The 27,963-nt window shown below is 35.7% G+C and overlaps 5 protein-coding genes across 19 annotated transcripts; 3 read left to right on the top strand and 2 right to left on the bottom strand.

Moving 5' to 3' along the window:
• Window positions 1-1,256: 1,256 nt before the first annotated feature.
• On the bottom strand, window positions 1,257-6,557 carry LOC130739822 (probable apyrase 6). Its single transcript, XM_057592252.1, has 8 exons — window positions 5,782-6,557; window positions 5,004-5,116; window positions 4,694-4,801; window positions 4,303-4,357; window positions 3,229-3,420; window positions 3,013-3,110; window positions 2,577-2,773; window positions 1,257-1,712 (listed from the first exon to the last, which is right to left on the bottom strand). The coding sequence occupies exons 1-8, from the start codon at window positions 6,377-6,379 to the stop codon at window positions 1,442-1,444; spliced, it is 1,632 nt and encodes a 543-aa protein (XP_057448235.1). The 5' UTR covers window positions 6,380-6,557; the 3' UTR covers window positions 1,257-1,441.
• Window positions 6,558-7,729: 1,172 nt separating this feature from the next.
• LOC130739821 (uncharacterized) lies at window positions 7,730-11,967 on the bottom strand. Of its 4 annotated transcripts, none has more exons than XM_057592250.1 (6): window positions 11,924-11,967; window positions 10,614-11,045; window positions 10,456-10,518; window positions 9,939-10,349; window positions 9,266-9,386; window positions 7,730-8,018 (listed from the first exon to the last, which is right to left on the bottom strand). In XM_057592250.1, exons 2-5 carry the CDS (start codon window positions 10,963-10,965, stop codon window positions 9,268-9,270), a joined length of 945 nt encoding a protein of 314 aa, XP_057448233.1. In that variant the 5' UTR covers window positions 10,966-11,045; window positions 11,924-11,967; the 3' UTR covers window positions 7,730-8,018; window positions 9,266-9,267. The 4 variants fall into 4 exon arrangements, with proteins under 4 accessions (XP_057448233.1, XP_057448234.1, XP_057448231.1 ...); XM_057592251.1 differs by lacking the exon at window positions 11,924-11,967 and adding an exon at window positions 11,735-11,905 and having other exon boundaries at window positions 7,730-8,008; XM_057592248.1 differs by lacking the exon at window positions 11,924-11,967 and adding an exon at window positions 11,735-11,904.
• Window positions 11,968-13,309: 1,342 nt separating this feature from the next.
• Window positions 13,310-18,835, top strand: LOC130739819 (pentatricopeptide repeat-containing protein At2g02980, chloroplastic). Of its 12 annotated transcripts, XM_057592246.1 has the most exons (4): window positions 13,310-15,513; window positions 16,795-16,844; window positions 17,186-17,227; window positions 18,211-18,835. In XM_057592246.1, exon 1 carries the CDS (start codon window positions 13,418-13,420, stop codon window positions 15,251-15,253), a length of 1,836 nt encoding a protein of 611 aa, XP_057448229.1. In that variant the 5' UTR covers window positions 13,310-13,417; the 3' UTR covers window positions 15,254-15,513; window positions 16,795-16,844; window positions 17,186-17,227; window positions 18,211-18,835. The 12 variants fall into 12 exon arrangements, with proteins under 12 accessions (XP_057448229.1, XP_057448226.1, XP_057448225.1 ...); XM_057592243.1 differs by lacking the exon at window positions 17,186-17,227 and having other exon boundaries at window positions 18,204-18,835; XM_057592242.1 differs by having other exon boundaries at window positions 13,310-16,844.
• A 2,409-nt stretch (window positions 18,836-21,244) lies between these two features.
• Window positions 21,245-23,244, top strand: LOC130739820 (ribonuclease 1-like). Its single transcript, XM_057592247.1, has 4 exons — window positions 21,245-21,462; window positions 21,558-21,713; window positions 22,473-22,671; window positions 22,819-23,244. The coding sequence occupies exons 1-4, from the start codon at window positions 21,361-21,363 to the stop codon at window positions 23,040-23,042; spliced, it is 681 nt and encodes a 226-aa protein (XP_057448230.1). The 5' UTR covers window positions 21,245-21,360; the 3' UTR covers window positions 23,043-23,244.
• A 2,348-nt stretch (window positions 23,245-25,592) lies between these two features.
• On the top strand, window positions 25,593-27,168 carry LOC130739818 (ribonuclease 3-like). The gene is made up of 4 exons (XM_057592232.1): window positions 25,593-25,872; window positions 25,981-26,136; window positions 26,310-26,508; window positions 26,663-27,168. The coding sequence occupies exons 1-4, from the start codon at window positions 25,771-25,773 to the stop codon at window positions 26,884-26,886; spliced, it is 681 nt and encodes a 226-aa protein (XP_057448215.1). The 5' UTR covers window positions 25,593-25,770; the 3' UTR covers window positions 26,887-27,168.
• The last annotated feature ends 795 nt before the right edge of the window (window positions 27,169-27,963 follow it).

The following is a 27,963-nucleotide window of genomic DNA, read 5'->3' as shown; positions in this document are numbered from 1 at the left end:
ATTTTGTACATCTCAAAATTTCACTCACACCCCAACACCCTCCTTAGTTTTAGTTTCTCATTCCCTATTTTTACAATAAAAGTATAAGTGTAGGAGTAGGTGCAAAATAGTAGTATAAAATAAACATTTTACTTTCAAAAAAAAATAAACATATTTTATTCTTCAATTTCTGAAGATGTTTTTATGACATCGGGACCGATAAGCATAACTGCATAACACAAGATTCATGAGTAATACGTGTAATACATGCCATATTCAAGAGTAGATCCTCTTGTGCTGATATTTTACACAACCTTATCATGTTACAATTTTTTGCATCTATAGGATTTTATCAAATTTTATAAATGTTGATGGAAAGAGATAAATATGCCATGTTTGCTGGCTAGATAACATTGAACAAAGATATAGGCGGAGATTTTAACAGTATGAATTGAAGCCTGCAATTTTTTGGGATTCTTTGAAAATTAGAAAAACAAAGGTTAATACTTAATGAGTAAGCACTGAGAGACCAATAAGGAGAGAAAAGTTAAAAAAATGTAGGGTGAAGCACAGTGGGAAGATCGATTCTAACAACCTCAGGTTAAATTAGTCTGAGAAATAGTACAATTACATCCTCCATCAAGTTCTAATCACCTAGGGTCAACCCTAGATTGATCAACAATTCTCCACTGCTAAACTATCAAAAAAATTCTAACAGCTAGGTGCTCTGATTGCCATCAATACTGCATTGTACCGAACTGGTTCTGGATCATTTTATGATGCTTGAGCTTTTGTGCAAGACTATTTGCCTTTAGTCACTTATAAAATATATCATTTTGTGTATATCCGTTGTACAAAACATATTAGTAATTTAACAATAAAAATTTGAACCAAAGTCCAATAAAACCATACTGCAATTGTAATTTAACATTTCCCAAACAAGTACCACATGATCAAATCAAAGGTTTGCTTCAATGAACTCAATTTATATTTTACCTCGAGTGAGTGAGGTCCAAAATCTCAGCTTTCTCTTTGGATGTGCCGATTGGCAAATATATCAATTCAGTAATTTGGTACAAAGACCACAAAACAAAGTAGAATCTGTTGAAGGATGCAGCATCCAGTTCCACTAACAATCCCCTAAGCTGACCCTGCTCCACTTCATGCCTACTGTTGTTATCTGTAACCAGTACAGTGAGTGGCAAAATACCAGGTTCCTTGATCCCACTAAACACAATATGAAACGTACTACTCTAGGGTCTAGGCTATTTCTTCACTAAGAGTAACTCCACATGCTGCATCCACAAATCCAGTCCAACGATGTACAGTCTCAGTCCCACTAGCATGGCCCGGATGGTATGACGCGACCATCAAGGGGAGAGGATAAATAATTTCATCATAATCACAACATACCTCCAATGGTGTAGGCCAAGAACCAGGATCTGGTCTATACTATCCATCTTTATCTACCAATTCGTGTAATTATATATCGCCCTTTTTCTAGATCATATATTGTCTTCAACTGAGGTTTCCTCCACCTAGATACAGACCATGCTGTAAATAACAATATTATAAAAATTCCAACAAGTGAGAGGAAAGTTGGCGATTCATCACTGAAAAAGGAAGCAATCCAGCCGTGGTTCAGTATATCTACATCATTAGTGGTTTGCAGAATAAAAGCTCCCAAAGCCCAATCAAGCGGAATACTTCCTACCTGACTAGCAACCTTGACCCTGCAAGCAGTAATTGCAGTCCATAAGAGTCAACCAATAGGAACACAGAGATACATTGACATGAAGAAACCAAAAAGCACATAAGCAGTCCCAACCAGAAAGGAGCAAGAGCAAGCACACAAACAAGAACCTAGAAAAGATGGTTACCGAGTGAAACCAAGAAACTTAGGCACACCACAGGCCAAGTTCAGAAATGCCACAAAGTAGGACAGTAATAATACCTCTTTAAATTTACAAATAGTGGATGCAAGATATGGAAGTGGGGGAGATCTAATAGTAACTGAGTCATGTAGCCTTGAATGTGGCAACAGAATCCTCAATAAAACAAAATTGAAGACCATATCCATACATAAATCAATAATAATTGGTTAAATATACCCAAGATTTGGGAAAATTTAAATGATATCCACTTTGTTTGCATACATACACCCCGATCCCTAATTCATGCATTCAGGCACACACAATCAAACATCCTAGTGCAGAACATATTGCCATTAAAAGGTCAAACAGAAGGAGTATTACATATTTTAATTTAGGTTAGGGTTTAGGAGTAATTGGGGAATTTAAAATATTTTACAAACACAAGCTAATATGAAGTTCATATCAAGGGAGGCAGTGCAGAGGAGTAATTGGGGAATTTAAAATATTTTAAAAACACAAGCTCATGCACATTTCCTATCAAGGGAGGCAGTGCAGCCAGTAAAGTTACAAACAAGAAGTGTACCACTAAATCTCGGGAGGTTTTGTAATTTTCCCTGAAATTTTTGTCTCGTGCAGCAGTAGGACTAAATGTTTAACGTCAATACTATTTATTACCAATCTCTATCTATTCAAATATGTTATTAGAAAAATAAGCAGCAATACCTCTCATCATTTGGAGCAATTCCAAGACTGTCATGAAGCAGAGCAACAATGTATGCTGAAGAGAAGCAATATCGAAGTAAATCTTCCTCGTCATGAGATACATATTTTTTCTTCAGCCTTAACCAATCATCTCCACAGAATTCCTGCCCAGCAGTTATCAACTTGGACAGATAGGCCCTTGACCCCAATCCGAAAAACTAACACAGCATCAAGGAACCAAGAATCAATGAGCAAAATAATGGAACTACCAAAATAGCAAAAGTAGAAATGAGCATGCTGCAAGTCCATTGTCCAAGAAATCGAAGAAGTACAGACTACAATACATTACTATCATCTCCAAATCCAATGCATCCATTTTAGACATTAAAGAAAATGCAGTTATACTAGACAACAGCAAAAAAAGGATAACATATTATCAACAAAGCACAAAAAGAACCTTTGATGTGTGAAAGAAATTTTCTGTCGCTAAAAATTTGCCCTGAAGCTTAGGTATGAAAGTTGATCCTATGTCACAATGTTGATAGGAACATGATTCTGCAAAAAAAATAAAAAAAATAAAAAATAAATAACAAACTTTGATACGAAAAAGCAGTAAAGAAAATCTCATTTCAAAAGGAATCTAACAATTCAAATTTGTAAAAGTTAATGTTACCTTTCCCTTTTTGTAGTAGCATCAATGCTGCAGATCTGCACTCTGAAAAGTTTCCTCTTGTTTGAACAGTGGAATGATATTGGTTTATTTTACTGTATGAGCTAGGAGAGAACTTCCCTGAATCAACATTATAAGAGTACCCTGAAGGTGTACAAGGATCTACATGCAACCCCTCCTGAATAAATTGAGAAGCTGCACTGAGGAGGATAAAGAATCAAATACCAACCAAGAAAGAGAGGCAGGAAACCAAATCCTAGTGAAATATTTGACAAAATAAAAAGGGCACACATGGGGCATGGGATATGGTACAACTGAAAGGAGTGCATAAAAATAGAGTATGTTTGTATTAGAGTAGACTTGGATGTAAAAGTCCTTTCATTTAGTCCAATTTTGTTTCTTTAAAGAATTGTGCTTTTTTTACATTGGAATGCGAGTTAATATAGGTTAAATGTGTACCCAAACACACACATAGTCATCAAATAATGCAACTTTTTTGCTGAAATAATGCAGACAGCTTTAACATTTCGTAGACAAGTTGTAATGAGTTCTTCAATTTAGAGAAAGAGTACTTCATCTACAGGAATTGAATTGCTAAATCATGGCGAGGAGAGAAGAGGCTGGTCTGGACTTAGAATTACCACAACATCACTATTTTAATTAAAATTTAAAAGACACGTTTCTACAAGAGCAAATGACAATTGTTCACCCATACTTCAAAACCCTATTTGAATAAAAAAAAGGACACCTACATTTTTTAGTAATATTTTTTCTAGGATAACCTTGATGATTAATTTGTGTTAATTTCATCTCCAGAGTAAAACAAGATATTTGTAAATAATATAGCTTTAAAAACCAGTTGAATAGAACCTCCCTCTGCAAGAATTTAGTAACATGTATAACATAGCTATTTAATATTGTTATATGTTTTAATAGAAATTTAACTTTTAATATAATTGTCTTAGAATATTTAATACTCAAAAACTGTAAAAGTGGCAGCCATAAAATAATAGAATATAATACAGCATGGAATTTTGAGATATGAAACTAGCACAACAATGCAGATCATGTAATTACCCAGGCTTAAATCTCCTGATATAAGTGCTTCTCTCCATGAGTCATGAGCAGCATTCTGCAAAATATATAACAGTCGGAAAGTATCATACACTGCATCTTTGTAAGTATAAAACACATGATCAGCCATATGACTTACAAAGAGAATCACGTTAAATTAACAGAGACCAATCAGAACCATTAGTATTTTGATATGAGGAGAAAAGTAAAGTAATAAATTGTGACATTGCCACTCCACTAAAAAGTGACAGGATCAAAACAAACTTTTCATTTTTATAATATATTTTTCAATGTAACATCATTCGTGAATTGTGATTTAGCATGCAGTACATCGGCACATACACACATGCTAATGAGCAAAAAGAGCATAGCAAGACAAAAAAAAAACAATTACCAGGCCCAAATGAAGAAAGCTGTGACTGTAAAGGTTGTATGTGATATTCCCAAATTGAACAGCACGTGAGAACATGGGCAGCATTGCTTCTCTTGATACAAAGGTCACCTGAAGTCAGAGTACAGTAGAAATCCATTTGTCATGCTTCCAACAAGTGGACCTTTCTCTAAAATATTAGCTTTACAACTCCATTCAAACCAAAATGACATCATGCAGTCAAACCATACACCGTATTATAGCATAAAATCCTTCAGATCTAACCAAAATAACGTTTGGGACCAACAGGTAGTCACGAAAATGAAGTTGGTACCTGAGCAGAAGCACCACCAAGTTCAATGATCCCAGTTGTCTCCAAAGGATCACCTCCAAGAGCTCCCAGTGCATAATTAGCAACAACCCAAGCATACACTCCTTCATCAGAACCTATAAAACCATAATATATAATATCATAATTGAAGACATTAACGTGGTTCCTCAAATTACAAACGAATTATTACAAAATTATGAAGGGAAGTTTACAACAAAATAAGCATCACATTTATATTATGATGCTGGTGACACCTGAAAATTGCCATGAGAGCAAACGAAACTATGATTAAAAAGAGAAAGAAAAAAAAAAGCAAAAAAGTAACAGAGATGATATGACAACTGAGTTCACTATATTGTAAATCCTCAGAGGCATTATACAACCATTTTCCTTAGCCACTCAATCTAATGCAAATATCTTTCCTTCTTAAAGAAAATTGCCTATTACCATTCATTCTCCCTCTTTGCCTTCCATATTCTTCCTTCTGAAAAATATCAAATAAATGCCCTCATCCCATTTCTATCTAAAGTAACAACCAACCTTATAGATACATCAAATTATCCATATGATGCACAACTCGTGGGTGATGTCTGTGAGACCCCATCTCAATTGCCAAGGTGAGTTTCAATAAATCATTAAAGCTACATCATCATCATGAAAAAACACAGAGCCAAAACAAACAAAGACCAACCACATTCCAAGCTTAACGACCATGCATTGCATTCCATAACATTCACCATAAGAACTCAGAAAAACACAGAAAGCGAAAACAAGCGCGAACCTGTGATGACAGAAGCCCAATCATCCCTAAACCTGAACCCAGAAGAACGCAAGAGCCTCCTACAAGACTCAAGGATCCTCCCCTGCACCTCCGCATCCAGCATCCTCAACCCAGCAGTAGCCATAAGCCGAATCTCAGTATCCCTCCAACTCTCCCTCGGGATCCAACCCTTCGAGAATTCCACCAGCTCCGAAAGCGACCCGCCCGCCCCATCCGGATCCTCCGCGAACGACGACAAACCCGGGTTCACCCTCATCGACGCCAACCCCTCCTTCCCGAAATCGAACACACTATCACCCACTTTGAATTTGAAGACGTGGACCCTGCTCCCCGTGCTGCCACCATCCACGATGATCCGGTACCGGAAACCGCCGGTACCGGAGGAGAAGAAGGCGTGGTAGGAGAAGAATAGGAGGAGGAGGGAGAAGAGGAAGGGAATGAGGAAGGTGTGGTTGGAGCAGAGGGACCTGGAGGAAGAAGAAGATGAAGCGTTGTTGTTGTTGTTGCGAGCGAAGAGGTTGGTGGAGCGGATTTGGAGCTTCGGATCCATTTTGTTGGGACTCGAACCGAACCGATTGCGGGCATTCGATCGTCGCATCAAAGGAGGGAGGAGTGGTTGATCATGTCAGCGAATGGTGGTTTGCCGGTGAGGTTGACGGCGGCGATCGGAGATGGGTTGTTTCTCTCTCTAGGGAATGTACCTTAGAGAGAGAGAGAGAGGGGAATTGACGGAAAATAAAATTGAATTGGATGAGTTTGGTCAATTCAATTCATGTCCACACCCTACACAGATTCTTCAGTATATTTTACCTCGATAATTATTTTTGGAATTAGATAATTTTTTAATTTTCATTTCTTAAAAAAAAAAATTGAAAGTTCATTTCTTAAAATATGCTATTGCTTTTTTTATTTATAGAATTCGATAACTATAGATTTTTAATTAATTAATTTAGCTCCTAAAAGAGGGACTGCTACAAATTTCTGTTAAATGTAAAAGATTGAAATGCTTGTGCAGATCACTTGGCGAAAGCAAGAGCAACTCAGAAGCGTGAGTTTCTTCTCCTCCAAGATCCCCTAGAATGGAGCATTTGTTTTTGGCAGACTCTTTGGATTATGTAAGTGTTAGGGGGTTTCCTTGCTTTTTTTGTGTTTTTCTTTGCTCTCTTTGTTAAGCATAAAAAAATTGAAAACACACATATTTCATAAGAAGTGAAGAAAAAATAAACTGGCTAGTATAATGTGAAAGATGTTAAAAAAATAGTATAATGAGAAGAAAAACAAAGTATTACCTAAATTTCATGTGTATTTGCAAATTATAGCATTTTCTGAAGGAAAATAAAAATTAGTGAATATAGTAGGGGTGGCAAAGTGAGTCAACTCATCTCAACCCACTTTCAATCAGTCTTAAGTGGAGCACGGCGAGTTGACCCACTAGCGACGGTAGGTTGGATACTCAACCCGCCTCCGCTTCACTTAAGGGCAGGTTGACCCAACAAAAAAATTTAAAATTTAAACAATACGATGTATAAGTATTACAATTTTACCTTTTTAGCTAATTGACATGTCCAAACTCTCAAGACGCTGAAAAATATTGGCTTGCCCGACAAGTGAACTAATTTTTATTTAAAATTTATGGGCTCGATGGGTTGACCCACCCCAGCCCCACCGTTGGCTTGCGAGGTTGGCTTGCCCCCGCCTCGCCACACTATTGGCATGTTGGGTTGGTGGGTTGAACTATCTAACCCACCCCGCCCCGCAGGTTAATAAATTGACCCGACGTGTCAAACTCATTTTGTGATCCTTATAATAAGGATTAGGATTGTGCTTCGTGCACCAAGTAGCAATACATAATGATATAAACACCAATCTCCTGGATTGTTTTGGTCTTCTAGAGAGACCCTCATCCTCATGCAAAACAACATCTGCTTTATGGGGAAACTAGAAATGCTTATCAGAAGAGAAACAACCGCTTGACCCAAAAAAATTGAGAAGAGAAACAACCTCTGTTCACTTGAGCTATAAGGCTTTGTATTGTATCTCAGGGAGAGAAATAATTACCATATAAAGCTAATTACAAGTTTGTCATAGGATGTTTATACTTTATACAAAATATTATCTTGAAAGTTCATTTCAAAAAAATATGGCAGCACAAATTTTCCATAGCAGCCCTGCAGCACTTGTTCTTGTCTGCATCCTCCTCTAAAACACTTTTGCTACCAAATCAGATCTGTACAAAACTAAAAACAAATAAAACAAGAAACATAATGTTGAGTGTTATGTCACAAAGGCTCCATAGTTATTTAATAAAGAAAACTTATAGAGGAGACTAGGAGTAGCAACTCAAAACTGAAGATGAAAATCGGGTTACAATCTGCTTTTAAATTGCATATGGAGCAGAATAAGATGCCAAAACTAATTCTAAGAGTGCTTTGCTGTGAAGCTTATGGTAAGGAAATGCAAAAGCACTGGCAAGCTCTGATACAAAATCAACAATCTCACATTAAAAAACACAGATCATGCAAACCAGATTCACAACAGATTTCATTCTTAATGAACCAATTAACATGAGAAATTTCAGAAACAAACGTTTTTATCTGGTTACATATTAATTAAAGTCCACATATATACAAGTTGCACTGATGGATAGCAAGTGTATTATGCAACACAAATTCAACATTCTAGTAACTAACTAACTACTATAGATTTTCCATTCTCTTACATCCTAACAGTAGCAAAGAGACAGAAAGACACAGTAACTTCTCTAGAATAAGATAATCCAAACGTGTTATTCTACCCTTTTTGAACATTAGCTTTAGAGTTCGATCTTTATAAACGCCTTAAACCTTAAAACCGGGGAAAACTCCTCCTCCTAAACTTAGATTCGTCAACAAATAGCCTTAATTTGGTCTAAATAGGATTTTAATCTCTACAATCTTCACCTATTTTGTTTGACTTTCGATCCCTAAAGTTTTCTTCTTTTTAGGGTCCCTATATTCAAAGCATCGTCTGTTTCTATATTTTTCACTGATTTGGGTTTTAGTCTTCAGATAGTTTTTACTAGTTGAGGTGTTAGTCCACATGACCCTCGCTACCCTCATTCTCTAAATAAAGTAAAGCAAAAAAAATTATATAGCATAGTTAAGTGGTCATCGTCCATGCTTCCAGCTCAAAGATCACTTGTCTCGGGAGCATGTTGGATATAGAACCATTCATAATCTTACCTAATAGCATAACCTTTTCGGGTATACTTGGTTTATGGTACTAGCATAACAGTGCAAAACAATAGTATTTTATTAACTAGGCTAGGGAATGCTAAGTTCCCAAGTCTTAGCTACTATTTTATAAACATACTGAGAAAACCGATCTTGAATTTTGGACTTGTTTCTTTTTAAAAAAAATGTTAAAATCACGAATACAACTACAATGTTCCAGTCATGAGATCAAAGTAGGAACTTCTCATTCAATCAAAAAGAGCAAAATATACCTCTAATTCTGACCGGGTCTTTGCATAATAGAACTTAGACTCCCTGCACGAACTTCACGTCTCAATTGAGTTAAGCGTAATCTTTTCACAGGTATAGACTCCTTTTGTGCTTCTGAGTTTTCTGCTAATACGCATTAAGTTGTCAGACCCATATGGGTTTGATACTGATAAATGAAAGTATAATTTGTACATAAATTTGAGATAAAGATATTTTTATGCTGATATATTAAACCAACATGAATAATAAAAGTCATGCATGATTATCCAGTAGGGGCCTGAAATATGAAGACTATCATTTTCCTGAGCCAGCAACCAGCATCGGATGTCTGATTGCTTTGCAGAAGATTAATGACATACATGTAGGTGAATTATAAAAATATCTAAATTTCTACGTTTAACCTATCAAACATTATATGGACTATGGACCATGTTAAGGAAAAATCAAAAACAGAATGTTAAGGAAAAGTGTTTGCTCTCAGATCCAAGTCAATAAATTTGCAGATAAGTTATCACTTATCAGACTACAAGTGTTATCAAGCTTATCCAGTAGACACTAAGCTGTTTTAAGCACATTATAAGTTTAGAAAATCAAGCATTGAACATAAAGATGTGTGCCAAGTTCAAGAACAGCCCTTACATCACACTTCACAGTATTAGTTTCCTCATTAATTACCTTTCAATCTATTGCAATATTGACTCATATCCATATGCTCCTCGGCCCCCTCTTTCACTGTTGAATTCTCTTTGCAACGAGCTTGATGTTTCATCTTACTCAGTCGAAGTATTCTTCCACGTGGTTGCTCATTTCTGGGTCCAATTATCATTGGTGGTGGTGACAAATCATTCTTACTTTTACACCTAGCTTGATGCTTTATTTGGCTCAGGCGCATTGTTTTTCCTCGTGAATGCTTGCATTGGTTATGCTCGGTAGTCTCTTCATCCATTATTAGATATTTACATCTAGCGTGCTTTCGAATTTGAGTTAAGCGGGTTCTTACAACTTCATGACAAAGCCTGTTCCTCTGACTACTTACATGAGAAAATGCTGATAATCCCTCATGTACTTTTCTAGAGCATTCCTGATCTATAAACAAAAGAATAGCAGTTAACAGTTATCAAAGTCTTCTCACATTTGGATTCCAGTGCGCATAGAAGGCATTTGAAAAATAAATAAATGTAGCATCACTAACCATCAGCAGTTACAATGCTAGCATGTTCTTGTGAGATTTGATCAACCATGTTGTTATGTACGTCTGAATTGATGAAAAAGGATACAACATTAGCCAATCCTAAATGAAGTCAAATCACAAATCACAATGAACCAAATTTTTACTTTTTCAGTGTTCACCTTTACTTTGGTTGTTTGTATGCGTTTGAGCCACCCTATCTTCCGATTGCGCAACTACCTCAGCAGATTGTGCAAGAAAGAGCAAGTGATCAACACGCCCCTCGAAAGTCCTTGTCTGAGGTACCTGTTCTCCATGTTGTTGGGCCTCCACACTAAGGTTATCTCCATGCTTCTCCATCTTTCCAGATAATTCATTACATCTGCTTTGGTGATTTTCTAATAATTCCCACTGCACATCAGGCTGCTGCTCAAACTCTTCAGCAGTTTCATTCAGATCGAAGTTTCCATGAAAATTACCAAAGTCCTTTTCTCGATGATCATGTTTTAACTGCTCACCTCGCATAATTGTCATCTTCCAATGATTTGAGTGATAACGAGACTTAGATACATGAGCACAGCATCTATCTACTACAGCTAACAATGATTATGTTTCTGCACAAAACAAAAAGGTTTGGTGAATACAAAAGCAGATATGAGAGAAGCTAACATTCACCACACTAACATTAATTTGAACTATTGTCAAGTAAATGGTCAAAATCACCTCTTCTACATGGTGACTCTAAAATACAAAACTGCATAAGGGTATCTGAAATTGGGTTGCAAGCAGTACACAAAAAACAAATTCTGGAACTCCTTCAAGTACATTAATACTGGTACTCGGAAAAAGTTTTGATTTTTAATAAAACCAGACATCAGATCAGTGTTGTTAATCGCGGATCGCGGACTATAGCAGTAAGCCAAAAATCCACTATTTCCACCCTCTTAAAGCGGAAAATAGCGGCAATCCAAAAGAGCACTACGCTACAGCGCTATAGCGCCGCTATAACCGCCATTTTACAAGACTGCATCAGATTCATTTCAGAGCAAGCAAGAAGCCCCCAATGAGGCTTTTCCATTGACTCAATCATTTCATCCAAAATCCACACAAAGTCAAACCCAAATAGCAGTAACAGCAAACAGAGGACAGTGGATCACAGTATCAGTCATATAATCAATCTACTTCTATGGCTAATTGGCTATAAAAAAAATGGCACATTTGGATAGCAGTGAAAAAAATGCATGTGGGGAATAAAAAAGCACAAATTTAGATGGAAGGATGAGCAGATAAGATGATATATTACCAAAGAGAAAACTAATGAAATGAGACAGACAGAGAGACCAGGTGAGGACTGAGGACAACAAATAAATAAATGTCTGAAAGTGAACAAGAGACAACCCTAAACGGAGACTACGAGGAATCCAAAAAGAAAAGTGGGGTTAAGCTAAGGAATGTCCCTCACTTCGTTCGTAGTCGTACCATGATGTAATACCTTTTTATATTATGTTTAAGGTGGATGAAACACTTTTGGTTTCGGAAATGGATGGACTCGTAACGGAAGTTAGAATCCTTTCATTTCTTCCTTTAAAAATCAATAAAGTGATACATGTGAGAGATCGTTCAAAAAAAAAAAGATATAATGAGAGAAATGTTATTTTGTGCGAAATAAATACTTACAAAATGTAAAAATAAAATAAAAAACGGTTCAAAACAAAATTAATTAAGAGTTATGGTTTTTTTTTTATCTACCTTTCCCTTCCAAACCAATAAATCCCTAGCTTTTACCACTTATCATTCGGGTATAATTAAGAGTTAAAGCTTGTTTGGTATATTGTGTAGTATAAAATCAATTTATATTATGTCAGATGATGTTAGACCAGATAAAAATTTAGTATTATCCATCGTTTGGTCATACACTATATAACCTATCATTTTGTTTAAATTAGTATAAATCTATTGATTCGTGAAATATTTGATAATGATAGATAAAAATGATGATAGTGTAAGTGGGTGATAAAGATGGTGGTGGCGGTCGAGATGGTTGGGGCAATGACAGTGGTGGTGATGGAGGGTGGTGGTTGTGGTGGGCATGTAGAGGTGGCAGTGGCGATGCCGAGTAGCGGAGACGATGGAGGGAGATGTTGTGGCGGTAATGGTGGTGGTGGTTGTGGTCGTCGTGGTAGGTAGTGGTGGTGGCGGTGGAAGGTGGTGGGGCAGTGGTCGTGGATGGTATTGGTGGATAGTATTATGGTGGTGATAATGTTGTAAGGCGATGGTGGTGTTAGACGGTGATGGTGATGATGATGGTGGTGCCAGTGGTGGTGATGGAGGGGGTGGAGGGAGATGGTTGTGTCAATAATGGTGGTGGTGGTAGGCCATGGCAGTATGTAGTGGTGGTGGCGATGATGGTGGTGGTGGAGGCGTAGATGGTGTTGGTAGAGAGTCTTGTGGTGGTGATAGTGTTGTAGGGCAGCAATGGTCGTGGTGGTTCAGGTGGTGCCGATGGTGGAAGGTAGTGGTTGTAGCATTGGATTGAATATTCTCGTATAGTTTATACATCACACTCTTATCATGCATTATCCACCATTTAAGAGTCTTGGTGGATTAAACAATCCATTATTTTAATGTATAAAAGGATATTGATATATAAGTTTGTTTTAATGTATGAATGAGAGAAAGAATTAGTTTCACCATGGTGTGTGAAGGCTCACGACTTCAACAAGAGTACCTCCCATAGAGGATACTTAAAAGAGAGAGAAAAAAAAAACTTGATCATATCCTAGTAGAAGAAAGCTGACCGGTAAAATAAACCGAACCGTTTCACCGGTTGTTTCTGGCTGGACGCAAGAACCGATTTTACAAAAGCAGCCAGATTACTCAATCGTTTCATCCGAACCGGCCGGTCCAGTGCCGCAACTCTATCCATTTTCTCTTTCTTCTCTTTCGTTCCTCTGTTTCAGGCAAAGAATCTTTGTCAGTCACAACAATGTCAACACCCATTCTCCAATTGACTTCACTTCCTCCCACAAAACACAACAACACAGAACCACCTCCAAGAATCGAAGCTGCTTCTACACTTGCACTAGAATCTTTACCTCACCTCATCTCCCTCATTCCCAAATGCACCTCTCTTAGGGAGCTCAAGCAAATTCAAGCTCACACCATCAAGACCCACCTCCAGAATGACACCAATGTCCTCACCAAGCTCATAAATTTCTGCACTTCCAACCCCACCACAGCTTCTATGGAACATGCCCACCATCTGTTCGACAAAATTCCTCAACCAGATATTTTTCTTTTTAACTCATTGGCACGTGGGTATGCCCGTTCTGATGACCCTTTTAAAGCAATCATTCTGTTTTCTCGCGTGTTGTGCTCGGGCCTCCTTCCGGATGATTACACATTCTCCTCCCTACTCAAGGCGTGTTCGAGGGTTAAGGCCTTGCAGGAAGGTAAACAGCTGCATTGCCTTGCTTTCAAACTGGGGGTAAGTGATAACATGTATGTGTCCCCAACACTCATAAACATGTATACTGCCTGTGATGACATTGATGCTGCTAAAAGGGTCTTTGGTAAGATCGATGAACCGTGTGTTGTTGCATATAATGCAATCATTACTAGCTGTGCTAGGAAGAGTCAGCCCACTGAGGCATTGGCTTTGTTTAGAGAATTGCAGGAGGCTGGTCTTAAGCCGACTTATGTCACCATGCTTGTCGTGCTTTCGTCCTGTGCTTTGCTAGGAGCGTTGGACTTGGGGAGGTGGATCCATGAGTATGTTAAGAAGTATGGGTTTGATCAATACGTGAAGGTAAATACTGCACTTATAGATATGTATTCTAAATGCGGGAGTTTGGATGATGCTGTTAAAGTGTTCAGGAGCATGGATAGGAGAGACACACAGGCGTGGTCGGCGATGATTGTTGCTTATGCAACACATGGACATGGTTCCCAAGCTATGTCATTGTTGGAAGAAATGAAGAAGGAAAAAGTGCAGCCTGATGAGATAACTTTTTTAGGTATATTATATGCATGCAGTCACAATGGATTGGTCGAGGAAGGTTATGAGTATTTTCGTAGTATGACTCATGAGTACGGGATTGTTCCTAGTATCAAGCATTATGGGTGTATGGTGGATTTGCTTGGTCGAGCTGGACGCTTGGATGAAGCATATAAATTCATAGATGAATTACCAATCAAGCCCACACCAATTCTGTGGAGGACATTGCTATCTGCTTGTAGCAGTCATGGCAATGTTGAAATGGGGAAACAAGTAATGCAGAGAATCTCTGAACTGGACGATTCTCATGGTGGTGATTATGTTCTTTTGTCAAACTTGTGTGCAAGATCTGGAAGATGGGATGATGTGAGTCACTTAAGGAGAATGATGATAGACAAAGGAGCAGGGAAAATTCCTGGGTGTAGTTCTATAGAGGTTAACAATGTCGTTCATGAATTCTTCTCTGGGGATGGAGTTCATTTCACTTCTTCTGTATTACACCATGCGCTTGATGAGTTGGTAAAGGAATTGAAGCTGGCTGGGTATGTACCTGACACATCTCTAGTCTTTCATGCAGGCATGGAAGATGAAGAGAAAGAAATGATTCTTAGGTATCACAGTGAGAAATTGGCTATTACTTTTGGGTTGCTGAATACTCCCCCTGGAACAACAATTCGTGTGGTCAAGAACCTTAGAGTTTGTGTTGATTGCCATAATGCTGCTAAATTTATATCATTGATCTTTGGTAGGCAAATTATTCTCAGAGATGTCCAGCGATTTCATCATTTCAAAGATGGGAAATGCTCTTGTGGGGAATACTGGTAGTGGAGTTTTTTAATCAATATTCAACTTTCTCACAGATTCTAAAAACTTGATCCCTTTATTGCCACGGAATTAAGTTATATTTGTGCTTGGAAGGAATAGCCTCTGTATGCAGCCAGGAAGAAGAAAGGTTTGTTCATGTAAATTAGGGAATGGAATCAATGGATCATCATCATGATTAGCAAATTCAAATAATTATAACAGAGAGTTTGCATACATGTTGGTATCAATTATTGCCTTGGAAGGTTCAGGTTCATTCTTAGGTAATATAACCTACCCGTATTGCTGGTATTGTTGACATTTAAAGTTCATTTTTGTAAATAAAATTTGTATATTTTACATTGTGACTGTAGATACTAGATATATGCAGATAGCTCTGGAATTTAAGCAGTAGGGAATACAAGATATTGTGACTGTAGTAGATACTAGATGTTGTGTCCTCTGCATAGACTTCTTGTTTACTTATATTATCTTACAGATTAACCAATTATGGATTGCTCTTAGGGAAAAATCTACTGTGCTGCACACATTATTTTGTGGAAAAATTAGCTCCTTACACACTATTCAGTACTATTTTTTTATGGTTTTGATTCCTCATTATTTTAAATTTAGGTGTTTTAGTCCCTCAATTTAAGAGAGTTTTGTTAAGTGATGAAGTGGTAAATAGTGAGTCACCTCACCTTAGACACATTAAAATAATTATCTCATGTGGCCACCACTCTCACCCACTCAGCTTTCCATGCACACCTTTTTGCCTTCTCCTTTTCTCCCGATCGATCTCTTTCTGCTAGTTTTTTTCTTTCCCCTTTTCCACCACTCACTCTCTACTTTCTTCTCATTTGAGGTTATCATTCATGAGATGAGGACGGTGTTGAAGAGGAAGTGGAGGTGTGTATTTGAGGCAATCATTCATGTTGGAGGTGTGTATTTGAGGCAATTAAAGCTTAGAAATGAACATAAAAAGGCAGCAAAGCTGCAATGAAAAATGTTAATAACATACTTCTTTATTATTTTTAACACATCTACTACACTTTAAAAGAGACTCAAGAAATCACTATTCCTAAAAGAACTTTCAATCTTGGCCGTCCATTTGATTCTCTCTCCATGCGATCTATTTAATCATGGCCCTTCCTTTGTGAGACTTTTTTCATCTTTATTCCACTCAAGCTGCTCTAATTTTCTGATATACAGAACGTCGTGATAGAGTGTGTTCACCATGGTTTGATTTCGTGGGTATACGTCACCCCTGCAGCCCCTGTCCCTGTAGCGTGTTTCTGGATGAGGCAAAGAGTGTGTCCATAGCCATCGTCATTCTTGCAGACAGCCTGTGTCATGCAGTAGTTGTTTGGGTTAGGTGTAGTTGTAGAAGGAAGGATCATTGTAAGTTTGGTTGAAGTAGGAAGTCGAAATTTTAGGTTTTCCTGTTGAACACGATTTAGGGAAAATTTCGTCACCCTGACCTAAGTTTCTTCAAGTCATTGTCAGATAGGTTGTAATTGAAGGAGGAGAATAGAACTGTTGATGAAGGATTTTGATATGTGCAGAATGTGCTGTCTGAAGGAGGATGGTAGATGTGTATCAGAAGCCATGTCAGGTCAGTAACAGAGGTTTGGTATGCATAGCTGTGAAGCAGGTTTACTGCTGAAACTCAATTCAATTTAATGTAATTTAATTTATTTTTTGAAATGCTCAAATGTTTCTCACTTGCACTTGTCTATAAATACTGCTCTCTTCTGTTCTTCTTGGTGTTCTTGCTCAATGCAATTTTCTTTTGCTTATCTCCCCTTTCGTATAGAGAATTGTTGATTGTTGTTACTTATGGCTTTTACTGCTGGTCTTTTCCATCCCCTTTGTAGCTTATGCCCAAGCAAAGATGTTTCCTGTTGTTGATCCTGGCAAACCATATGCTATTAATCTTGTCTTGATCGTTCATAGGTTATTTCTTTTCTTGAAGAAGTGCTATGTGCTTGCTTCCAGGTAGGTTTTTTCTATATGTCTTCTTTGGTTATATTGCTTTCATTGGTTTTAAAGGGTGATCTTGAGGTTTTCTGTCCAGTTTTGGAAGTTATGGTCTCAAAAATTATTGTATAGTAAAACCTGATATTTGAAATTGAAAAAAATTGCAAAATAGGTTATTATGTTTGTTTTCATAAGTTGATTATAGTATTTTGCTTCCTATTCAGGTTATTGGTTAGTGAATTTGCTTTATTGCAGTAAAAGGATAAAGCATAGCATCTTATCATAATTTTAAGGCTGCCACTGCACAAAAAATTGCAATTTCTTTGAAAACACCCATCAAATATGTTTTCATGACATACCTGTATACTAATTGGAATCACGTGCTTAGGCAAATCTGCAGTTGAAGCAATATAACTATATATTTTCATTAGTTTGTCACCCCTGGATCTGGTCTGTCCTTTGGATGTGAGTATTGCCAAGCCTTTGTTGATATAGTATAATGATTTATTAATTTATATTGGATTAGTTTGATTACTTGATTCCTTCCTCAATTATTTTTTCCTTGATGCATTCTGTTGTTGATGTTGATTACCTGCTGGAGGTTGAGGAAAAAATTATTGGAAAAGAATTGTTGTTCAAAGTTTCTAAGATTCCTGGTATTACAATTAAGGGGTTTCCTTGCTATGAGGTTCTTCGAATTTGTGCTGATACTGAGATCATTTCACTTTTCTTTTCTGAGGCAGCGAGTACTACATCGATTATGGTAATTTTTGTATGTATTTTGTGATATAATCTGGATACAAGTACACAACTATTAACCTTATTAGTTTTTTTTTTGTTACAGGACATAGATGTAGTGTTTATGTTTTTATTTTGTTAGGTATCATGTATGAGTTAGAACTGGTATATATATATTATGCATCCTTAAACAGTCAATTTTTATAACATAGGTGACATCTTAGGTAGCATGTTCTAACTTTAGAAGAACTCTTAGGTGACAGATGGTGAGGGAGAACATGCTGCCCATGTTGCTGGATATGGAAAAAGTATCAATGAAGGTGCTCTTGCAAATTTGGTGAAAAGAAAATTGAAAGTGTCTGGTAGTGAGTTTTATGAAGATGCAGATAGCAAGCTAAGAAAGGTTGAAACAAAGGTGGTGGAGAAGGTAGAAATCACTGGTCATGACTTTGCCAATGCTGATGATGGATTGTTAGGTGAAATTAATCGCTTGAAGGAAATTAAGATAGCTGATGGGGGGTCTGACTGTGAGGGTCGTTTTGTACCAGTTGCTGAGTTCAAGGTCCAGGAAAAACATGAAATTTCAACCTGCTGGCTTCTAGAGGTTCATTACTGGATGGTGGATATTGCTTACTCTGAATGAAGAATTCAATGTACCTGGGTGTTATGTGTTAGCATTATGTTGTCCCTTTTTTGTAAATCTATGGGGCCATTGAACTAAGTATTGTATTTAATTAAGTGTGATGCTACATGTCCTATGTTAGAACTGCATGTAGTTTGGTGAACGTGATATGTATTTGCTATTTTGTAACCTCTTGAGAACTGTGATGTGCAGAATTGTAGTTTAAGTAACCCTATTATCAATATAAGTTATTGTGTTTGTATTCATTGTGAATGCTTCATTTGTCCTTTTCCAACAATATGCTTATAAGAATGAATAAAGTATATTTAAGCCTTATTTTGATGGTCATATGAATAGACTTGTATTATTTTCTTCCTTTTATTCAATTATTGAATCAACAAATTCAGATGCCAACAAATAAGTTTCTTCTCATTTAGGCCACACACAAGTAAGAATACTTGATTCCTTTTCTATATATTACTGCCTTTCATGGATTTTGTGATCCTTCTCTTTCATACATCTTTTTTTACTAACAAGACTTTATCATTTACTTTCTAAGAAGGGAAAGCCCATATATATGTGTCACACTGAATGATTAGGATAAAGTCTTCCCGCTGAAAACCACTTCTCATTCAGTTTCTTTGTTAACTACTTTGGTTAACTTTCTCATCAAAATTCCCCGCTTTCTTTGTTCACAAGACTGGCTCTGCTACCAAGTTCATAGAGCTTTCATTTATGGGATCACAAATCAATTGTTGTCCTTTGTTTTTTTTATAGACAAATGTTAGTTGTTAATTGTTAGTAAATTAGTTCTTTTGCTTGGGCTTTGAACCAAGACCCTTCACCTTGCAATCCTTGCATTTTCCTTAGTTCACCAAGTGAGCTACCCTCCCCCCAATCGTTGTCCTTTGTTTATATTGATTTGTCAATTGTCATCTTTTCTAAGAAGGTTGTCTACTTTCTTTGCCAACTAAGCTTTTACAATTTTCTAAAATTAAATAGTTTTGCTAAAAATTAAATATATTTGTACTAATTCTTAGAATTATAAATATGCAAAGTTATATTCAAAATTGACATGAAGAAAGGTGCATAGCTATTAATTATTTTAAATACAGGTAATATTTTAATAAAATAAATCAAGTAGGTTTTTTTCCAGTTTATAGGCGTTGTTGGATAATTAAAGATCTGATCATACTTTTTTTTTGTTAAGTCTTGGAAAAAAAGGAGATCATATCTTTTTGACTTATCATTTTATCATTGTACATTTCTAATAAATTGAATATTGTAACATTGTTATGGTATTATAATTATATTTAAAATGTGAAAAAAATGCAAAATACAGATGTTTTATATCTATTAAAGTTAATAATCGGTTTATTGTCACCTATGTATTGAAAAAGATGATGATAAATTTTGTTGATTTTAACCTCATCCTAATGAATCAATAAAATTATTTATAAATATATAAATAAAATATGAAAATTATATTCCACTTATCTTAAATGTGATTGGTTCGCCGGGACCATGAGTTATTTAACCAAACTTTCATGTGGGTCATTTAGACAACTACGGTATATAATTGAAAAGATTATAAATTATTGATATGTAAATTAATTTGTTCATCTTAATAATTGAAGAATTAATTATATTAAATCGTAGAATCGCTCGTCCGTGCATAGCACGGAAACGGGCTACTATCCTAGTTTTTTCTATAAGAGCAATTTCTATTCACTAACAAGGTAATTTTTTTTTGCATAGTCAACCAATTAGATTTGAAGGATAAGGATGTGTAATTTAGTTTTATCCTACTCCCATTAACATATAGTAGGTTCATACTATTTAGAGGGACAAAATTGGTGAACTGAAAAATAGTGCCAATTATTATGTTGCTGGCATTGTTTTCTCCCGTATGTATGCCGAACCAGTGTGAAATACTCTCCATGTGGCCTATAATTGAGGAATCCTCTATTTTTAACAAGTGTGTAAACAAAGACTTTCTGATAGCATTAAATATCCATGTGAACACCATTTTATCAGAAAAAAAAATGAAGCAGAAATACTCAAATGGAAACATAAAAGCATTAAACATTTTTTCATTTCCTCCACTCTTGGCATTTACCATAATTCCAAACACCAGTGACCTACGTAGTATAAACAAATTCTGATTTGAACGCTAGATTGTACCAACCTTGTTGGTCCCAATATGAAAGCGCTGAAGAAAAGAAGACACGCACAATCAGATAATGATACTAGTATACTGATAATAACATTATGCAACATAAACCGTTTCTTTGTAGTAATTTTTTTTTAAAAAAATAATCATAAATCTGACTCTTTCATCTTCTTTTTCTTTAACAAAGACAATTAACAATGCCATGTTTTGATTTTTTTTTCTGTATGTTTTAAATGCAGGATCATAGTTATTGATTATTGATATTCTGGGGAAAGAGTCGTTAACTAACCAATCTTGTAACGTGGAAAAGTCATTTGTCTTCTATAAAATAAAGTTCATGAACCATGCTTTCAATTAAGGAAAAAAAATAAAACGGTGTGACATTTAATAAATTGAGTGCCGACATGTTGCAATCATTTCGCAGCATTTACACACGTAAACCACATTATAGGCTGATAAGAAGGCCAAGCATATACTGTTACGATACTCTTCCTTTCAGTTTGTCACTTTCAATTTCTGCCTATAAATTCACCAATTCCATCAAGGCATTTCCATAATTGTGCCATCCACTTCAAACCATAGAAATCACATTGAGAACAAAAAAGAGAGAGGAAAGACATGGAGTCTAAGGGGTCCAATTTGATTAAGCTTCTGCTACTAGTGAATTTCTCAGTTCTCTGTGTTGCACAGGATTTTGATTTCTTCTACTTTGTTCAGCAGGTAATGCAAAAAAACTCATTGAAAGGTCATTTGTTTTTGAATTATGAGTACAGAATCACTTTATTGAATTGATGTTTGTGATTGTGCATTTGCAGTGGCCAGGATCATACTGTGACACAGACAAGAGTTGCTGCTACCCAACAACTGGGAAGCCTGATGCAGATTTTGGCATTCATGGTCTGTGGCCTAATTACAACACTGGATCATACCCATCTAACTGTGATTCTAGTAACCCTTTCAAGCAATCTCAGGTACTTCTTTCCTCATCATTTGAATTTTTTATTTGATAATGTATAGTCTGCAAAGTTGTCATTTTTTTATGGACCAAGAGAACTAGGCTTTTTTGGATCCCATTTGATCATGGTATCCTATTTACAAATCATGAAATGTTTTTGTCTTTTTGTTCCCTCACACGATGTCAGCTTATTGCGTGTTTGAATACGCATTTGTGATAATTGATTTTGTTAAAATTGATTATTGTAAATATAAGTTGAAAGTTAAGTAATTTATGTTTTGATACATATATGACTGGTTTTTGTTACGTAATTTGTAATTCAGTTGTAAAACTTTACAATTGATTATGTTTGAAGAAAAGCTACTCTTTTGGTTTTCTACTAGAATTGATTTTGGATATGAATGTCACCTAAAAAATGACTCTCAATGTTTTCATCAAAAATTGATTTTGCTCAACCAGAATTGATTCTAGGATTAGCTAACGTGAAACCAATCACACTCATAATTTTTCTACCCACATATTTGGATAAGTTTCTATTTTCATAGAGTTAGGATTTCTAAACATGAAACCACTGGTGGAAACTTTTCCAGTTTGTTGTCAACTTCTTAATTAAATATTCGTGCCATAACTGCTACGTTGGAAAAAGCTTGAATAAAAATACTTCTTTTCAACCTCAAATCACTATCTCAATATCTAAATAGAATATACTTCAATCCTACAAAGTATTCTGTTTATATGATGGTTTGCCACTAATTTGTCTTGTATATGATGTCAGATATCTGATCTCACAAGCAGTTTGCAAAGGGAATGGCCCACACTAGCATGCCCAAGTGGCAATGGGATTCAATTCTGGACTCATGAATGGGAAAAACATGGCACTTGCTCAGAGTCAAACCTTAACCAACATGCTTATTTTGCAGCTGGTCTCAGCCTCAAACAGAAAGCCAACCTCCTCCAATCTCTTACAAGTGCAGGTACATATTTGAATCTAACTTCTATTACCCGTTAATTAATTCTAAAATCTTCACAAAATCTTTTTATTAGAATTGATGTAGACTTTAGAATCAATCGTACAATAATTTCTAAAATATTGACAACCATGTTTTTTTTGTGTTTTTCAGGAATACAACCAGATGGGCAATTCTACAGCTTGAGCAGCATCAAAGGAGCTATAAAGGATGGAACTGGGTTTACTCCATACATTGAGTGCAATGTGGACTCATCTGGTAACAGCCAGCTATATCAAGTTTACTTGTGTGTGGACACTTCTGGTTCTGACTTCATTGAGTGCCCTGTGTTCCCCCATGGCAAATGTGGATCCAGCATTGAATTCCCAACTTTTTGATTTCTAGGATTGAGTAGAAGAAGTTTGTAAGATAGCCTTATCTGCAATTTCATTTGCTTACATGTTGTCCTTTTGGTATCTTATAGTGATCAACTGTGCCTGGGCTTTTTATTATTCAATGAAAAGTTTATTCTGGCTAACAGTAGGTACTAGATAGTATTGTATTTTCCAAGTTGAGTTATTATATGCAATTGAAAACCAATGGTAATGGGTGTTGTTTATACTTTCAAGCTGCAAATATAAAAGTACTAAAAATGGGTGATTTTATCTTTTCAAATCATGGATGAAAAAAGACCAAAAAAGAATATTTATGAAAAAATGAGGTAAGTGCATCCTCTACTTTTAAATGTTTAAATTAATGTGGAACCAAAAAAAATGTTTAAATTAATGTAAAGAAGAACAAAATAGTTGTATGAAAATGTTTTTAATGGAGATACATGTTCATCCAAGCATGAATCTTGATGAACCATTGTGGGTCTAACTTGCTTGAAGTAGAAGCCACCAATCTAATGTAGAGTGGTAAGTCTAGAGTGTAGAGAAATCATAAGAGAAGGATCTCTTAGTAATTTTCGAGGGATGAGAGGATAAAATTGTCTAACACTTCATAATTCTCTTTAAGGTTCTTAGAGAAAAGAATTCTAACAAACCTGTACTCTCACAAATGAGAAATTTATCAAAAGATTCAATAGGGCGTGCATATGGTGTAGTGGGCCTAAACTTAAAGTCCAACAAGGTGTCATGACCTCTAATGCAACTCGTGTAAGTCCAATTAAACTTAATTGGGTCAGAATACAAGCCCATAAAACTATACCTCTAACAACCATATACATCTGGGGCTGATGAAGGCAAGATTAATTGTCGGTGCAATCAGAAGACATGGACAAAGTGACGGAGCATGTGGAATTGAAGACACTATTAGCTTAGTGTAATTTTTTTCTATTTTCCTATCTAGAAAAAAATGTCTACATTCTATTTAAAAAGTGGCGCAACAAGCTGAATGTTCATATAATTATATGGTTATATTTCTATAAATTTCCCCCATCTAATAATAGTTGGAAGTAAGTCACCTCGATCGTTCACACCTTATAATTCGGGTTCTTAATTACCTGCCAATGCAAGTGAGGAACGTGGTTGATGCTCATTGCTCAACTACCAGTGTCCGTATTTCAATTAATTCATGGCAGGATTAAAGTACTGGAGCTCTTGCTTTCCCTGTTCCCACCTTCATGAGCATCCAAATACCCTATCCTCACACGTCATTGCCTCTAGATCGATGGACCTGGATCCATATTGTCCAAGGTTTGTAAACAAAACAATATTCCTTCTAGCTTCATGGTTGTTACCTAAATATAAACATGTGTGGAAGCACTAATTAATTGAAATATCCATTTGGATATGCTTCATGGTTGTTGTCCATGTATTAGCTAGGATCAATCTCCATCTAATCAAACAAAAAAAAAGAGTGTGAATTATAGTAAATCTTATTAATTTAAACATGTCAACATCAATAAACTGTTAGTCTATATATCAAAAAAAAATTACTAGTTTAATGATAAGCAAGCTGGACTCCTATAAAGATAATAACATAAGTTCAAACCCCATAAAATCATTTATTGATAAAGACCGCGTATAGGATATCATTTTAAAATGACATTTGTGGTCCATTCACAAATTAATTAGGATCTCAATGATGCTTTTCATAATTTTGTTTTTAGTTAAAGCTTTTAAATCTAGAAGAGTATTCCTCGACCAATGCTTGGTGACCTCTATTAATGTGAACACATGACACGACTGAGCATGACATGCAACTATCTGTTTCAAAAATGAAATAAAAATTGCAAATTTGCAACCACATACGTACGTACAGGAGAGGAAGAAATTGCAATAAGGGCACAGAAGAATCAAAATAACTCTAGACAAAATTTGGTTAAATTATTTTAATTCTATTTCTAAGTTAATTTAGCAAAATAGAACTAAGATGATTTAATCCAAATTTTGTGTTATTTAGACAACCCAAAAGAAGTTTGTAGATTACAGAATCAAAGCTAAGCTTAAAAATCACCGTCCAATATTCTGTTTAATCCAATTGGTGCATGATCACACGGCATCAAATTAAGTTGCCCTCAAATTAAATTGGCTTCCTTGCACGCAAGAACCACCAAATTTATAACTTCCCTTGCCATGAAACATAACAACATTATAAACTAGACTTTACGTCTTCCACATTGCAACTAATCCAGCGTGTAAGACTTCACTCCTCACATTGCTTCCTCAATCTTCCTATTTTAAATTTATTAGTCAGGTTCCAATCATGTTCTTCTCCCACAAGATAAGGGATATAATGATCCTCTAGCTTTAATTTGCCACGTTGTTGATGTACACAAAATAGGAGACTTGAGAGATTCCTATATACGAAATATGAGATTATTGGGTATGTTAGGTGACTTATAAATTAGTTGACCCCTGAAAATTTGAGTAAACTTTTTATAATGCAAGCATTCACCAATCACAATATTTGAAAAGAGGATAATAAAGGTCCATTGGCATATTCCATTGACACACGCCTTATATAAGTTCAATGTCATTGCATTATAAATCACTCTCATCCCTGTAAGGATATCAGGATATCACACATTATACCTGTTTCATTGATTAGTTCCCTTTCCTTGTGAATTACAAAGTGAGTCATATATACTTAATTCTTTAAGGGAGAACAGAAGCATCAAAGATGAAACTCAGCATTTCGTTTTTGGCCAAGCTTTTGATACTGCAATATCTATCAGTTCAATGCCTTTCTGATGATTTTGATTTCTTCTACTTTGTTCAGCAGGTAAATCATTTTGTTCCTTGTGTTGATTCACTTAAGTTTTATGTTTCTCTGCATACATACTTTCATTTAATTCTGATTCTAATTCACTTTGAATTGTGAATCATGCAGTGGCCAGGAGCATATTGTGACAGCAAGCAAAGCTGCTGTTATCCCAAAACTGGAAAACCTACAGCAGATTTTGGCATTCATGGACTCTGGCCTAACTACAATGATGGCTCATGGCCCTCAAACTGTGATCCTGACAGCACCTTTGATAAATCTGAGGTACTTAAAATTTTGAAAAAGAACCAACGAAAACATGTAGCATGGCAGCAACCTTAGCACCTAATCATAACTATGTTCTGTTAAAATTAATTTAATTAGTGTAATCATGTTATGATCTTAGTGCATTTGTGTACTATACACACACATTAATGAGCTATATATATTTGATACAGATCTCAGAACTCATTAGTAGCATGGAGAAGAGTTGGCCATCCCTGAGCTGCCCCAGCAGCAATGGCATTAGGTTCTGGTCACATGAGTGGGAGAAACACGGTACCTGCGCGGAATCTGAGCTCGGTCAGCGAGAGTATTTTGAAGCCGCTCTCAAACTGAAGGAGAAAGTGAACCTCCTTCAGATCCTCAAGAATGCAGGTACACAAACAAATACTTCATTTATCTAACTACCATTTATAATGACTTATTTAGTCTTATCTCTATTCAATGTGGGATTTCTCAACTCTTTAAAAAGCACATAAACAAAAATAATTTTTCTGACGAGTTAAGGGCAATGAATTTGAATTTTCAGAGATTCAACCAGATGATGAATTTTACAGCATAGAGAGCATTAAAGATGCTATAAAAGAGGGAAGTGGGTTCACCCCAGGAATTGAGTGTAACAGAGATTCACGTGGTAACAGCCAGCTTTACCAAGTTTACATGTGTGTGGACACTTCTGGATCAGATTTCATAGAGTGCCCTGTTTCTCCAAGGAGCAAATGTGGTTCAGATATACAATTCCCCAAGTTTTAATTAAGACAATTCATCAGCTACTTGACTTGAGCACACAACATGGTTTCATATGTATTTTCTAATGTTAATCTCATTTTTTCTAAATCTATCAAAATTTACAATAATGAAAACAAAATACAAAAATTTAATAGGATGTTTGTTATATGCTCACATAATCGGTTCTGATCACACGGTGATCATGCAGCCATGAGCCACCTTCCTTTGAAATTGTAAGTTGTAACTGCCTTGTAACAATAAAAGTTCATGGTAATGCCAATCCAGATTGTCAACGAGTTGTTTCTAGAGGGAAAGTCTAAGGGGAGAAAAGCTCATAAAAAATGAGTTTATCCATACAGTGAGAGGGTGATCCATATTTGATTTTTAGAAGCAGCAATGATTCATAGACCATTAAATAATGCAAACACATTTGGACATTTTTTTTTTCTCTCTATTCCAACTACATCGCATCATATATTATACTTATCATTTATCTCTCATCTCTTTCGATCTCTGTTTAGTGGTATCCACCATTTGGATGTACATCAATCTTTATTCTTTTACAAGTCAAGTAATAAAAGATTGTCTACTTCACACTTCACAAATTAACGATATTAATAACACTAACAACATTTTTTATATACATTCATTTTTCTTTCAATTACTTTCTTCTTATGCATCATATTATATTTCACTTTAAGTGTCTACACTAAAATAATGTATACCAAATATTATTGTGAAATCGTTGGTGTTATGTTAGGGTCCTATTTGTTCATTGTTTATATAAATATATGAAATCGTGAATGATATATATTCTTTAATACCTTTATTATTATATACTCATTTAATAATAAAATTATTATTTTATTTTATTTTATCTCAAAGTATTTTATCTCAAATACTTTGAGATAAAATAAAATCAAATAATAATTTTATTAAATACAAAAAATGTATATTTGTGAAATCGCTGGTGTTGTGAAAAATATTTTTTTTCTCACTTTTCATGTAATACAAAAAATATATATTTGAGAGTACGGCAAAACATGTATTTCACGAATACAGAAAAAAAGGTGGTTGAAATGCACAATACATGTAACATCC

The sequence above is a fragment of the Lotus japonicus genome, chromosome 2, assembly GCF_012489685.1.
Source record: "Lotus japonicus ecotype B-129 chromosome 2, LjGifu_v1.2".
Taxonomy (NCBI): Eukaryota; Viridiplantae; Streptophyta; class Magnoliopsida; order Fabales; family Fabaceae; genus Lotus; species Lotus japonicus.
This window is presented reverse-complemented; position numbering and strand designations above follow the sequence as displayed.

Bases quoted from the DNA above. Each gene is read 5' to 3' on its own strand.
- LOC130739818 (XM_057592232.1), top strand. From the start codon at position 25,771: ATGAAACTCAGCATTTCGTTTTTGGCCAAGCTTTTGATACTGCAATAT. The intron at 26,137-26,309 runs GTACTTAAAATT...TATTTGATACAG, and splicing joins GCACCTTTGATAAATCTGAG to ATCTCAGAACTCATTAGTAG. The intron at 26,509-26,662 runs GTACACAAACAA...TTGAATTTTCAG, and splicing joins TCAGATCCTCAAGAATGCAG to AGATTCAACCAGATGATGAA.
- LOC130739822 (XM_057592252.1), bottom strand. From the start codon at position 6,379: ATGCGACGATCGAATGCCCGCAATCGGTTCGGTTCGAGTCCCAACAAA. The intron at 4,802-5,003 runs GTACCAACTTCA...CTCTGACTTCAG, and splicing joins TTGGTGGTGCTTCTGCTCAG to GTGACCTTTGTATCAAGAGA. The intron at 3,421-4,302 runs GTAATTACATGA...TCCTCAGTGCAG, and splicing joins ATCAGGAGATTTAAGCCTGG to CTTCTCAATTTATTCAGGAG.
- LOC130739820 (XM_057592247.1), top strand. From the start codon at position 21,361: ATGGAGTCTAAGGGGTCCAATTTGATTAAGCTTCTGCTACTAGTGAAT. The intron at 21,463-21,557 runs GTAATGCAAAAA...GTGCATTTGCAG, and splicing joins TCTTCTACTTTGTTCAGCAG to TGGCCAGGATCATACTGTGA. The intron at 21,714-22,472 runs GTACTTCTTTCC...ATATGATGTCAG, and splicing joins ACCCTTTCAAGCAATCTCAG to ATATCTGATCTCACAAGCAG.
- LOC130739819 (XM_057592244.1), top strand. From the start codon at position 13,418: ATGTCAACACCCATTCTCCAATTGACTTCACTTCCTCCCACAAAACAC.
- LOC130739821 (XM_057592250.1), bottom strand. From the start codon at position 10,965: ATGACAATTATGCGAGGTGAGCAGTTAAAACATGATCATCGAGAAAAG. The intron at 10,519-10,613 runs GTGAACACTGAA...TCATCAATTCAG, and splicing joins TACAAACAACCAAAGTAAAG to ACGTACATAACAACATGGTT. The intron at 10,350-10,455 runs GTTAGTGATGCT...TTTTGTTTATAG, and splicing joins TAGCATTGTAACTGCTGATG to ATCAGGAATGCTCTAGAAAA.